The sequence below is a fragment of the Equus quagga genome, chromosome 7, assembly GCF_021613505.1.
Source record: "Equus quagga isolate Etosha38 chromosome 7, UCLA_HA_Equagga_1.0, whole genome shotgun sequence".
In the NCBI taxonomy this organism is placed as follows: Eukaryota; Metazoa; Chordata; class Mammalia; order Perissodactyla; family Equidae; genus Equus; species Equus quagga.
Window position 1 is genome coordinate 9,843,975 of NC_060273.1, and position 12,603 is coordinate 9,856,577.

At 43.9% G+C, this 12,603-nt stretch overlaps 1 protein-coding gene across 7 annotated transcripts in view; it reads left to right on the plus strand.

Annotated features, from left to right (window-relative positions):
- Nucleotides 1-12,603, plus strand: part of SNX29 (sorting nexin 29) — a 505,847-nt gene that overhangs the window by 18,844 nt on the left and 474,400 nt on the right. For all 7 annotated transcript variants that reach the window (XM_046665870.1, XM_046665874.1, XM_046665871.1 and 4 more), the window contains one exon: nucleotides 783-835. In XM_046665870.1, coding sequence (XP_046521826.1) covers nucleotides 783-835 — 53 coding nt within the window. The remainder of the gene's footprint in view (nucleotides 1-782; nucleotides 836-12,603) is intronic.

A 12,603-nucleotide genomic window follows, 5' to 3' on the forward strand; every position in this document is an offset into this window, starting at 1 on the left:
GGCCCCGTGGCCGAGTGGTTAAGTTCACGCGCTCCGCTTTGGTGGCCCAGGGTTTCGCTGGTTTGGATCCTGGGTGCAGATATGGCACCGCTCATCAAGCCATGCTGAGGTGGCGTCCCATGTAGCACAGCCAGAGGGACCTACAACTAGAATATACAACTATGTAGTGGGGGGCTTTGGGGAGAAGGAAAAAAAAAAAAAGAAGATTGGCGACAGATGTTAGTGTAGGTGCCAATCTTTAAAAAATATTTAAAAACTTGGCAATAAATAAATAAATAAATAAATAAGAAAGAAAGAGACTAGTTTGCTTCCATTTGTACCCAACCTGGGTAAATGGTCATTCAGTTGTACTGTTTGAATTGTTTGAAGCTTGATTTATGCTGCCATAATTTTATGGCCAGTCATAACAACTTTGGGGCTGGCAGTTTTAATTATTGCCTGTGAAGAGCTCTGTGTTGTAGACAGTCAGCTGCTGACAGATGGAAGACGCTTCCTAGATAACCTGCCGTGTGCTTTACTTGTCTTCTTCGTATTGTTTTCCCACAAGGCTCACTTGTGTACAAGTGTGAGATAAGGGCTTCCTTTAAGTGGCGACCGGAAGGCTGGGGTGTCCACCATCTTACGTCTTGGGCTGACACCCAGGGCATGGGAATGCTCTGACTCGGCACCCGGAGTTTCTGGCCCCGTGTCCCCTGTGACCCAGAAGACCTGTTTGGGCTGTTTTGTGATGTTTAAGTGTCCCATCCCAACAGTTTGTCTCAGCGGCTTCTTTTTCCGTGCAGTGCCAGATCCGCTTTGGAGGGAGAAAAGAGATCGCCTCGGATTCTGACAGCAGGTAAATATGTCACTTCTAAAAACCATTTGCCATCAAGATCTCAAAAGTGGCCAGAGATGAGCAGCTTCTGTCTTCTGCCTCTGCAGCCAAGCGGTCCAGTGAGTAAATGTGGGCGATCTGTAGACCATCAAGGCAGTGACTGCTTGTCTAAAGCCTTTCCAGCTTCCCCTAATTCTCCTTCTAGTCGTCTATTCTGAGGGAATCGCTTGAAATACCTTTCTCTATAAAGTTATTTTCAGGGTAACTTATAGTGATGAAAACTCAGAAACCTTAATGCTCAACAATTGGGAAATGGTTAATAAAGTGTAGTGCATCAGTATATATAACAATATTACATAGCCATTAAATTAATGTCCATACAGAATTTGTTTTAAGCAGAAAGATGCATATATGGTAATTTACAAATTATATATTCAGTAAAAATAAAAAGAGCAGGATACAAAACGGTATGGCTGTGGAGTGATCCTGGCTATGGTACATAACAATTGTGAAAAATGTGCTCTACCAAAATGTGAACAGACGTAATATTGGGGTCAAGAATATTGGGAATATTTATACCTTCTGATCTTTTTCGTATTTTATACGGTGATCATGTGGTCCTTTTATAGTTTAAAAAAAGTCTTAAAAATTGCCACTCACCTTCATGATCCAGGAAAGGCTGACATAATTGCATAAGCTTATAACGTTGACGAGGAGGAGACGCAAATGTTTTGGCAGAGGTAAGAGGCACAGTAGCATTTGCTGGAAATACTTTGTGAAGTCATTCGGAGCTGATTCATGCGCTGCAGCCTTGGAGGGGCAGGTGGACCATTCCTGCAAAGAAGGGGAGGGAACCACTTGCTCAGCATTTATCTCATCCTGGAGACTGTCCGCGTCCCCACCCTCTTAACCTAACCCGCCCAGCAGAGCCAGTTCCCTTCTCTGGCCTTTCAGACCCTTGATCTTTGGTGACACTTTATCAGCCACGAACAAAGCCTGTGGTGCTACGTTTTAATAGAGCCTAGGGACTATTTAAAACTGGTGCAGAGTTAAAATCGTACGCCTCCCTTACACTCTGTCCTCTTTGCTTAGTTTCTCCATAACACCTCCAACGAGCAGACTGTACATTATGCTTTTTTGTTTTGTTTATTTCTGTCTCTCATCCCATAACGTCAGCGCTGTGTGGGCAGGGATGTCTTGCTGTCTTTTTCACTGGGGATCCCCAGTGCCTAGAAGCATGTAGAAGGTGCTCAGCAAAGATTCATTGTCTGGGTAAGTGCGCACTGCGTTGTCCCGTAGTCGAGTGTTTGAATATCTGTGCCACCACAAGGCTTGTGAGCTTTGAGGCAGAGGGGGCAACTTCTCTGTTTTTTCACTTCTCGGTGTTTTGCACAAACATATTGTGCCTGTCACACGTTAGGTTCTCAGTAGATGTCTGCAGCATTAGATTGTCAGACTGATTTATCGTTTCAGTTCTGCCCGAGGGCCTCCTATGGGGCCTGGCCTCGGTCGGCACAGGGTCCCTCACTTTGGGACCCAAGGTCCACCCGCACCAGAATCACCTGGGAGGCTTATTAATTAATAATGCAATTCTACATCCCATCCTAGATTTACTGACTCCAGCTGTGTGTACAGGCATGCGTGCATGCGTGTGTGTGTATGTATTCAGGACTGCTTTACTTTATCACTTTTTTTTATGATTGTGCTGTTGATTTCCTGAGAGAGAAAAAGCATTTCTAAATGTTAGGTTAACATGTTCTTATGAGGCCAGCCCCGTGGCCGAGTGGTTAAGTTGGCACGCTCCGCTTCGGCAGCCAAGGGTTTCGCTGGTTCAGATCCTGGGTACGGGACATGGCACGGCTCATCAGGCCACGTTGAGGCGGCCTCCCACGCACCACAACTAGAAGGCCCCACAAGTAAAATATACAACTATGTACTGGGGAGATTTGGGGAGAAAGAGTAGAAAAAAAAAGACAATTAAAAAAAAAGAAAAACAAAAATACCATGTTCCTACACAGTAATTTATGACTGTAACTTTTATTCTGTAAAATATTATGTTTCATAGTAGAATTAAAAAAGTTAATTCCTTCCATAGTAACTGTGGTTTATGGCTCAAAGGAGTATCCTGCTCCATATTAGTAATAATAGTTACTGCTTCTTACTGTTCGTGCCACTCTTTGTTCCTGTTGACTCTTGATCTTCAGGCCAATCTCAGGAGGAGTGGCGTGTTGTTCTTTCTTCATGGATGAGAAGACAGAGACAAAGAGAGCTGACATAGTCCAGCCCAGGTTAGGCATCTGGGAAATGTTAGAGTTGGAAGTTGGGCCCTGGTTTCTTGGGCTCCCAAGTCTATTCTTTCTCTGTCATATGACATTTAGTGATTACATTGGTTTTGAAGCTGGGTTTAAAAAAAATATTTGTTTTTCCCCCCCTAGAGGGGTCCTTCTCAATATCAGAGTCATGGTCTTGTCTTTGAAATGTGTTTGGCTGAAGGTGGCACCACCTTCATATGGGAAAGGCCACGTCAGTGTCCTTAGTCTGTGAAAAAGTGTAACCTCAAGAGGGAAAGTCAGTGAACTTTTAAAAATAACTGTTGTGAGGTCTGAAAAAATAGATGTCACCTCTCCTCCTCACCCCTGACAAATGGCCCAGCCCCGGAATTGATCTCAAATGCATTTCCTTTCTCCAGGTCCCCTGCCGTCACCCTGGCCCAGTCACGTCTCTCACAGGACGGCTGCTGTAGGCCAGCTCCCCATCTTCCTCTTATCCTGCCTCCTCTGTGTTGAGAGTTCTGCAGAATGCAGATTCCCTCACATCACTGCCCCGCGGAAGCCCTCTACTGGCTTCTCTTTGCTCTGGGGAAAAAGACCCACATCCTTAACACAGCCTGGAGGCCTCACACTTTTCCTCCGGCTCTTTGCTCCAAACACCCTGGCCTGGCCTTTTCTGTTTTTTTATTTTTAATTCTAAAGCCTTTCAGTAATTTTTCGGGGAAATCTTCCAGACCCCCGATCCAATCCTGCCCCCTCCCCCGGCCTGGTCATCTGGACCTGTTTTCCTTGCTCTATACCATGGATTGGCAAACTGTAAAGGGCCGGGTTTGGCCTGTGGGCTATACTCTGCTGCTTCCTGCTCTATACCGTTATAGTCTATATGTTTCTTCCACAAACTAAACGTTCGTATGAAGAATTGATTACACCTGTCCCTCAACTAGCTAGCAAGCTGGAAATGAGCCTGTTTTGCCCACCGTGTCCACAGTGCTGACCCATGGCAAGTGCCCATACGTTTATTGGAGCCTCATTCGTCCAGCAGTTAGTTACCGAATGCCTACTTGGTGTCGGGTTCCGTGCTGGACACTGGGGCTTCCCAGATATTTCAGACAGGTTTCTACCCCTCAGGTGGCTTTGTGTGCGCTGGGGAAGATAGTCCAGGGGAGCAGTGATTACAGAATGCGACGCTGAGGGCTGGTCCAGCGGGCTGGGCCGGCTGGAGTGGGAATGCTAGGCTCGCAAGGCCTGGCTTGGAATCTGGCTCTTCCCCTTTCCAGCTGTGTCACCTGCCTGACTTCTCTGAGCCCTAGAATTAGGTCCGCTGTGATATTGTGACTTATAAGAAATATATGTGTTTGTTCTTCGCCACATTCCTGGCACCAGCACAGAGCTTCAGAACTCCTAGAATTTCCAAAGTGCTGATAGCCGGAAAGGTGTCTTGTTACGTTAATATAGTGACTTTTGGAAAGTACCAAAGAGTAGGGGCTGGTTGCCAGGAGAACCAACCATGTGATTAGAGGGTTGGAACTTTCAGTCCCACCCTGCACCACGCAGGAGGGACGAGGGGCTCAAGATTAAGTTGCCAGTGGCCAATGTTTTAATCAGTCATGCCTGTGTAACGCAGCCTCAATAAAACCCAAAAGGACAAGGTTTGGAGAGCTTCCGGGTTGGTGAACACTTGAGGTTTGGGGAGAGTGGCCCACTTGGAGAGAGAATGGAAGCTCCGTGCTCTTTTCCCTTGCCCTAAGCACCTCTTCCATTTGGCTGTTCCTGACTTATGTCATCTTATAATAAACCATATTATATTTACTATAATAAACTAGTGATCTAGTAAGTAAAATGTTTCGCCGAGTTCTGTGAGCCACTCTGACAAATTAATTAAACCTGAGGAGGAGGTCATGGGAACCTCCGAGATATATAGCTGGTCAGTCAGAAACACAAGTGGCAACCTGGGCTTGTGACTAGTATTTGAAGGGTAGGAGAGTGCTGTCCTGTAGGACTGAGACCTTAGTCTGATGCTTAACCTGATGCTGTCTCTGGGTGGATAGTGTCAGAATTGAGTTGAATTGTAGGACACCCAGCTGGAGTCAGAGAATTGCTTGGTGGTGTGGGGAAACCCATCCATCAGAAAAGGTGACGAGAATCGTACCTACCTAACCAGTTGTGAGGAATCAGTCCGATACTATGTGCAAAAGTGCCACACATGTAAGGGTGTTAGTTTCATTCCACACATTCCATACCATACCCCTCAGGGAGTGAAGAAGTCTGGCTGGGACACTCATACTCCGCTTGTGGCACCTATCCGTGCTGCCTATTGGGGCAGGTGGTCGACTGTAAACAGAATGAAGGGGTAGATGTGAATTAGTGAGCCTTGTCGATGTTCTCTCTTGCTCTCAGAGCAACAATTGAAGGTGGAGGATTTCTTTCCCTGTAACTCTAGGCATGGTTCTCAGTCCCATTTGGAACATGGAGCTTCTTATGTGTGTCTCTTCCCACATCAGTCTCCTCCAGGAATCTAAGAACCAGTGTCTCTTAAGAAATAACGGATAATTGGAAGAAATTTTTCTTAAAAGGCCAAGTGTTCTCTTTGGGTGCCATTTTTAGTTTACTCTCTTAGGAAAAATTCTAGGCAGGACTGTGAGCTGTCGGCTTGTGGTGGCAGCTAGAGAGTCCAGCTGGTTGGACAAACATCAGGAGGAACTTAGAGAGGATGATGCACCGGTGTATCTGCCAAGGCTCTCTGGTAACAAGCAGCAGAAATTTACTCCAGCTGAGGACATTGGGAGCCCACAGAGTCAATGGCAGCCCGGGTTTGGAAACAGGAAGGAGTTGAGGCAGCTTTGGAAGGTTCCTAAGCTGGAAACAGGCCCAGAAATACTCTCCCAGTGGGAATGGTGGTCCCGGTAAGGCTCTGCTGCTGGAGTGAACACCAGCTGTTTTCTGATTCTCATTCTGCTCAAGATTGACGTTCCAGCGAGGGAGCACCTCATTGGTCAGTCTCAGGTCACATGGCCGCCTCCTGGCCACCAGCAGAAGGATTTGGCTGAGGGATCTTCCTGGGACCCCACTGCCTGTGGAGTGCAAAGATGGCTACTTGGGTTCACCATCCCACCAAGACAGTATCCAGGGAGGAAGAAATAGAGCTTCAAAATGAAACCTGGGTGCTGTTAGGAAGGTGGAGTAAAGACAGGGTGGCCAGAATGCCCATCAGTGATCCCCTGTCGTTGCCACATTGTAATGATGATCTTTCTTGTGACAGCACTGTGAGGTTTGAAAATGTTTACCTCTATGTCATCAGTCTCATTTGATCCTTGCAGTGACCCTGGAGTGTGGGCGAGCAAGAGGGGGATAACTTCCCTCCTTTTACAGGAGTGGAAGCTTGGGGCTAGTCATCCATGCAGCGTTGATCTATCATCATCCCCTGGGTGTCGGCGCTGGGGCGGGGGCTTCCATTGGGTGGGTCGCGTGGTTTGTAGGTTGGAACGGCACTGGAGCACAGACTTCCAATTCCCAGCATGGTCCTCATTCTCTAACACCACATCCCTTCTTGTTTTTCTAGCAGTTTCCCAGAGTGAGAGATCTGTCTCACTGCAAGTACTTAACATTGTTTTAAGTGTTAAATGTCATGGCATTAAATTCCTTTCAATTGCCTAACGGCTCAGTTCTTCTCCTTTCAATTCTTTTTATTTATTTATTTTTTAAAGATTTTATTTTTTTCCTTTTTCTCCCCAAAGCTCCCCGGTACATAGTTGTATATTCTTCGTTGTGGGTCCTTCTAGTTGTGGCATGTGGGACGCTGCCTCAGCGTGGTCTGATGAGCAGTGCCATGTCCGTGCCCAGGATTCGAACCAACGAAACACGGCCGCCTGCAGCGGAGCGCACGAACTTAACCACTCGGCCATGGGGCCAGCCCCTCCTTTCAATTCTTTTTAAGTATCACAGGGAAACACTTGGTTTGGTATTAATATTAAGTTGAATTAAATGAAATTGCCAATATTTGATCATTTTTGACCTAGAAAAATGACAGTATCATATAGTTCAAAATAACGTGTCTTGCACTGCTCCCCCTCCTTGTTAGCCAGAATGTGCCAGTTTCAGGCTGTCTTCCTCTGGTGGTGACAGGGAGAATTTAGTACTTTATTTTAATTGCCTTAACTTTTAGGGCTGCTCTGTTTAGTGCCCGTGATGCTGGCTCTCCATTTGCAATAGCAGTAGAGTTTTTCCTTTTAAAATGGGCATATTTAAATGAAAAAGTGAGTGAAACTCAAGACAAATAAGTAATAGTACATATCCTCAGACGTGACGAAAGTTGCCGAGGTGTTTGTGAAGGACTGAAGTGTGGGAAAGAGAACTCGGCTAGGACTGAAGCTGTTGGCTTTAGGGGCCTGCGTGAGTCACAGCATTGTTCTCCTGAAACCAAAGATGCAAAGTGTGTGTGTGCAAAGAGTGTGTGCACGCGTGTGTATGAGTGTGTGGGAGAGATTAGTTTGATTTTGTGAGATTGACACAGATGCCGCAGTCCTCATGTGAAGCGTAAAACAACGTGTACATGAAAGGAAGTTACAGGCAGGACATGTCTTTTCCCTTTTTGTCCTTAGAGTCCTCCCCAGGAGGAAGTGGTGGCAGTCACCAGGCTCCGTAACATTTGTGTTTCTCCTCGTCCCTTTTTGTTGGTTGTTCTCCCGTTTTCCCCTGAGAACAAAGACCCATTCTTGTGCTTCGTTAAAACTATTCCACTTTCTGTCAATCACACTGGCCTGGGAAGAGGCCGTATCATAGCTTTTGAATGTTTTGCCTTCTAGAAATAATGGCCCAAGAACTCAGCAGACACTGCAAGTTACCTCAAAGACTAGATACGTTACTGTTTCACAGAAGCGTCTTCCTCCCCTGTGGAATTACAGAACGTAATCTGGAAGTTTTCCTGTGGAATTTTAAATAGCAGCCCAAACTGAGGGGCAGGAAAATGAGTGTGGGATTTGAGCCTGGAGTTTGAATCGCAGCTTTGCCAGTTCCAGGTCATGTTGTGACTGTAGGCAAGTCTCTGACTTTCTTGTGCCTCAGTGTCCTCATCTGTAAAATGGGGGTAGTAGTAATAATATTCACTTCACAGAGTTGTTGCGAGTTAGTCCACGTGCAGCCCTTAGAACAGAGCCTGGCACTGGTAAGTGTCCAGTAATTGTTGGCTATTGTTACTGCCATGATTTTAGGTGAAGTGTCTGGACGCTTGGAAAATATTCTCTGTGCACTGGGTCTCTTTGCCATTGGGCGTGGCAGTGAGTTGGCTTTGGGTAAGGTGTTCATCCAAGAACATTTGGAAATCGTAAATTTTTGTGACCCTTCCAGGTGTCTATGGCAGAAGAAATCAGAAGGGAGCATTTCTTCTCCTTCCAGAGCACACCAGGGAAGAGGGGTTTGTTTTGGTGATTTTTCTTTACCTGTTGAGGAATTAGAAAGGAAGCTGAAGACAAACCAGCCGCCCTTTCCTGTTCCCTAATGTTATTCTTAGTGTAGATGAGACTGCCATATGAATTCCTTTGGATACATATGAAACCAAATGGCCTTTTCAGGCATCCTTTTCCTCTTTTACGTGTCTCTCGATGTTCATCATGTGGTTTTTAATCTCCAGTTTGTCACAGGTGTTTGACCAACCTCTTATTAGTTTGAGGTTTTGACGGGATGTTCTAATTCTCGTCATCCTGGCAAAAAATCCTGGGGTCCATTAATTTGATTCCTTATCCCCCTACCCTGAGCACTTTATTTCCACTTTGTGGATCTGTAGTAGATAGTTCCACATTGCATATTCTTTTATTTTACTATATTGATCAAAAGCATTGATTTTTTTTTTGGAAAAAGATTATTTTTAGCAACTGGGGAGCTCTAGGGCATTTAGCAAATCTGAGCACATTTCCATGTCTGAATTTTAACAAATATTTATATTGTTTGTATCGATAGTTGTTGAAAGCAGTGCGTGGCCCGTAGGAAACTCTGTGTGAGCTGTATCATCCTCTTCCTCCTCCTCTCCATCCTGGTGGTGGAGAGAGGCCGTGAGCATGAAGTATGAGCTTTGGGGTCAGACGTACTTATCTTTCTGCACACCTTGGCCACAAATCACCAACTGCCGGTTGTGTAATTTTGGACTTAGCTTCTCTAGGCCTCTGTTGCACCATCTGGAAAATCAGAGGATGATCATGGTATCCACTTCGCAGGGTTGTAGTGAGGATTAGATGTAATAATGGTTGCTTGGCATACTCAGTAAGAACTGAATAAACTCACTATTTTTTCTTTCTATGACTAGACATACCAGTGTTTTGGCTACTTTGGAAACTAAAGGCTAGAATGATTAATTCCTCCGTTTAACAGGTATTTATTTATAGATCACTATGTTGGCATTGGAGATGCAAGCTAGATGAGATGGTTGCTGTCCTCAAGGAACTCAAAACTGAGTCGGGGAGATGGAGATGTAAATTGTGAGCACTCATGGTGGCCTGTAGTAATAATTACATGATGCAGACGTGAGACGTGAGTGCAGGGTCTTTAGTAGTCAAATGGGCAGGAGGGGACTTCCAGGCAGGGGAGATAGCAAATGCGATGGTGCAGGGATGTGCAAGAAAATGGTCGGATCATGGATGATGTGTTGGAAGATGGGCTGGAAAGTCCTAGATTTCTTCTCTTGCTGTCATGGGGAAGTGCTTGAACTTTATCCATTAGGGTATTATTTCTTAAACTATGACTATTTGTATACCATTTTCACAATTTTTGCCATTTCTGTATACTATCTGAGCCAGAGATTGACTTTAGGTGGAATTTCAAGGACCTGTCTGCTCTGCTCTTGTTGTAAGTAATACCATCAGTGAAATCAAAGATTGATGGCTGGTTCTGTTTTTTTCTTGACACATTAAAATGATTAACATAGAAATGTTCATCTGCCTTCCCCTTAAAATCGTCTCATGTACCGTATAGCCATAGCAAAGTGTGGTATGGATAATAAGAAAGAAGGAAAGAAAGATAGTGACATAGATTTGTGTTTCGGGAGGGTAGCTTCTGTTCAGGATGCCAGGAGGATGGACAGGGTGAGATGGGGGCTGGGAGAGCAGTGAAGTGGCTCTGTGCGGTGGACAAGAGGGCTGAGTGGAGGTGGTGGTGTTGGGAGAAGAGAAGGACGGATTGAGAAGCTTTAGGGCTGAGCTTGATAAGATTGAGTCATTGACTGGATGTGGGGCATGAGACATGCATATTCTGGCTCTGAGGTATGACCAGAAATCAGAACAAATGTGTGTTGTTTTTAATTTCTTTTTTTAAAGCAAAGTTTTGGTGTGGAGATTTCTTTCTCCCAGGCTGTGGGCTCCAACCAGACTTGGAGATCCCACTGGCCACTGACTTAATGTCACTTCTGTTTCCTCCTTTCGCATTCATTTGTTCCTTCTGCATCTGGGGGCTCTTGTTTTTCTCCGTTCTCTTTTTCCCTTTGAGTTACCAGCTTCTTCAGCCAATTCCTTGTCAGCTGGCATCTGCTGTTCTTGATTTTGAAGTGTCTCATCTGCCAAGAGCATCCCGAGCAGTATTTGTGTCTAGATCAAGAGCTGGAGTTCTGTCTATCCCAGAGAATTTTGAAAATGGCCAGAAATTATGATTTAACCCATTTAAAAATCGGTTAAATTTCTTCATCCTCTGGTAGAACATTCGTTTGATTTCTTTTTACATGTCTGTCTGCCATCCTCAAACCCTCACACTTACAGTATCTTGAAAAACTACTGCGTTGTGAGTTTTCACTGTTTCCAAGCTTGCATTTTTTTCTGGTTGTCAACTGCTTTTTTTTTTTTTTGGCCTCTTTTTTCTCTACCATATCCTTTTCTTCCTCCATCTGGGTAACTTATGTTAATGATCAAGAATTATTTATTCTGTGTTTTTCTCCACATTTATATAGTCTTTTACAAATAAAATATCCATGTGTATACCCACACACACATGTTTTATTGCCACTGTTTTATAAAAATTGAATTATATGTAATGTTCTGCATCTGTATTTTCCCTCTTGGCACTACCCTGTCAAAACCTTTCCAAGTTATAGTTCTAATAATGCTTTTTTAAAAGGCTGCATTATCTTGCATGATGCAGACGTACAAACAATTGCCTATGAAGTAATACTTTGTGTCTAGTTTTTACTATTATGGACAATGAAACAAAAGACATCCTTGAGCATCTTTTCTTATATCCTGAGGATTTTATTTCTTTGGCATAGATTTTCAGGAGTTGGGTGGCCAAGTCAAAGAGAATATGTGTTTATTTTTAATAGTTGTGGTCCGGTATCTTTCTAAAAGTTTCTACAAGCGATGCGTGTGACTACCCTTTTCTTTTTTGCTAACAATAGTTTTGAGTGTTTTGTGAAGTTTCGTCAGTCTGATGGGTGAAAAGTGGTGGCTTACTGTCAGTTTTATTTGCATTTCCTTGATTGCTAGTGAATTTCAGTATCTTTTTTGTCTTTATCTTTGTTGGCTTATAGCTTTACTCTTTTGTGCAAAGCTTATTCCTTTTATTTGTCCATTTTTTAATTGGATTATTTGTCCCCTTGTCAATTTGTGAGAGTTCTTTGTATATTGTAGTAATTAATTATAATACCACATTAAAAAATTTTTAGATGGTTAAATGTCTTTTTACTGATCCATATACCTATCTACCAGTTTCTGGTTTTTTGGTGTTTTAAGATCTTCCCTAACATAAGAGCGTGCATGTGTTCTTTTTAATTTTCTTGTAAGATTTTTATTGTTTACAGTTAAGCCTTTAATTTATCTGGAATTTATTTTTATATGGTCTATGGGATAAAGCTAAAACCAATTTTAGTTTCTTCTAGATGGTTGCCAGCTTTCTCACAGATCTTTTTTGCTCTTTGTGCCTGGGCTGCAATTTCCTGTCGTTCCATTTACTTAGCAGACAGAGAGGATGCTCTGGGCCAAAGCACGTAGGAGTAATTGAGAAGAGTGTGCTGATTTGATTTTCTGGGGCTGGGACCCCTGGCAGAGCAAGGAGTGTGGGAGGCCCTTGCACACTGGTGCTGTCATGCTGATGATGAGGTGTCCAGCTTCAGCCCTCAGCTGTCATTATCCTTGCTCTAGACAAGTTTGCCCGATTTTTCAAGGATGCTTAAGTCCACCGAAATGACGGTAGGTGGTGCAAATAGTGGAGAAGACATTCTTATCGAAGTCCACTCCTCTTCCTCTTCCTCCTCCTCCTCCCTCAAATGGGCATCATACCATTTATATTACTCTATAGTTTCCTTTTTTTTCCCCCATAAACCTGGCCATATATTATGGACATTGTTCCAGGTCAATAGGTAACATAGTGATGCAGCTTACCATCAATGGCATCTTTATGTGTAATTAAGAAAGAAAAACTGTTGCTAATTTCAGTTATATAATTTCATCAATTACGGGGCACACCTGGATTTCAGAGATGTGAAAATGTGGACAAAGGTGCTTCTTAGGATTGATTAGATATGGCATCTCATTCTTTTTAAACTTCTCT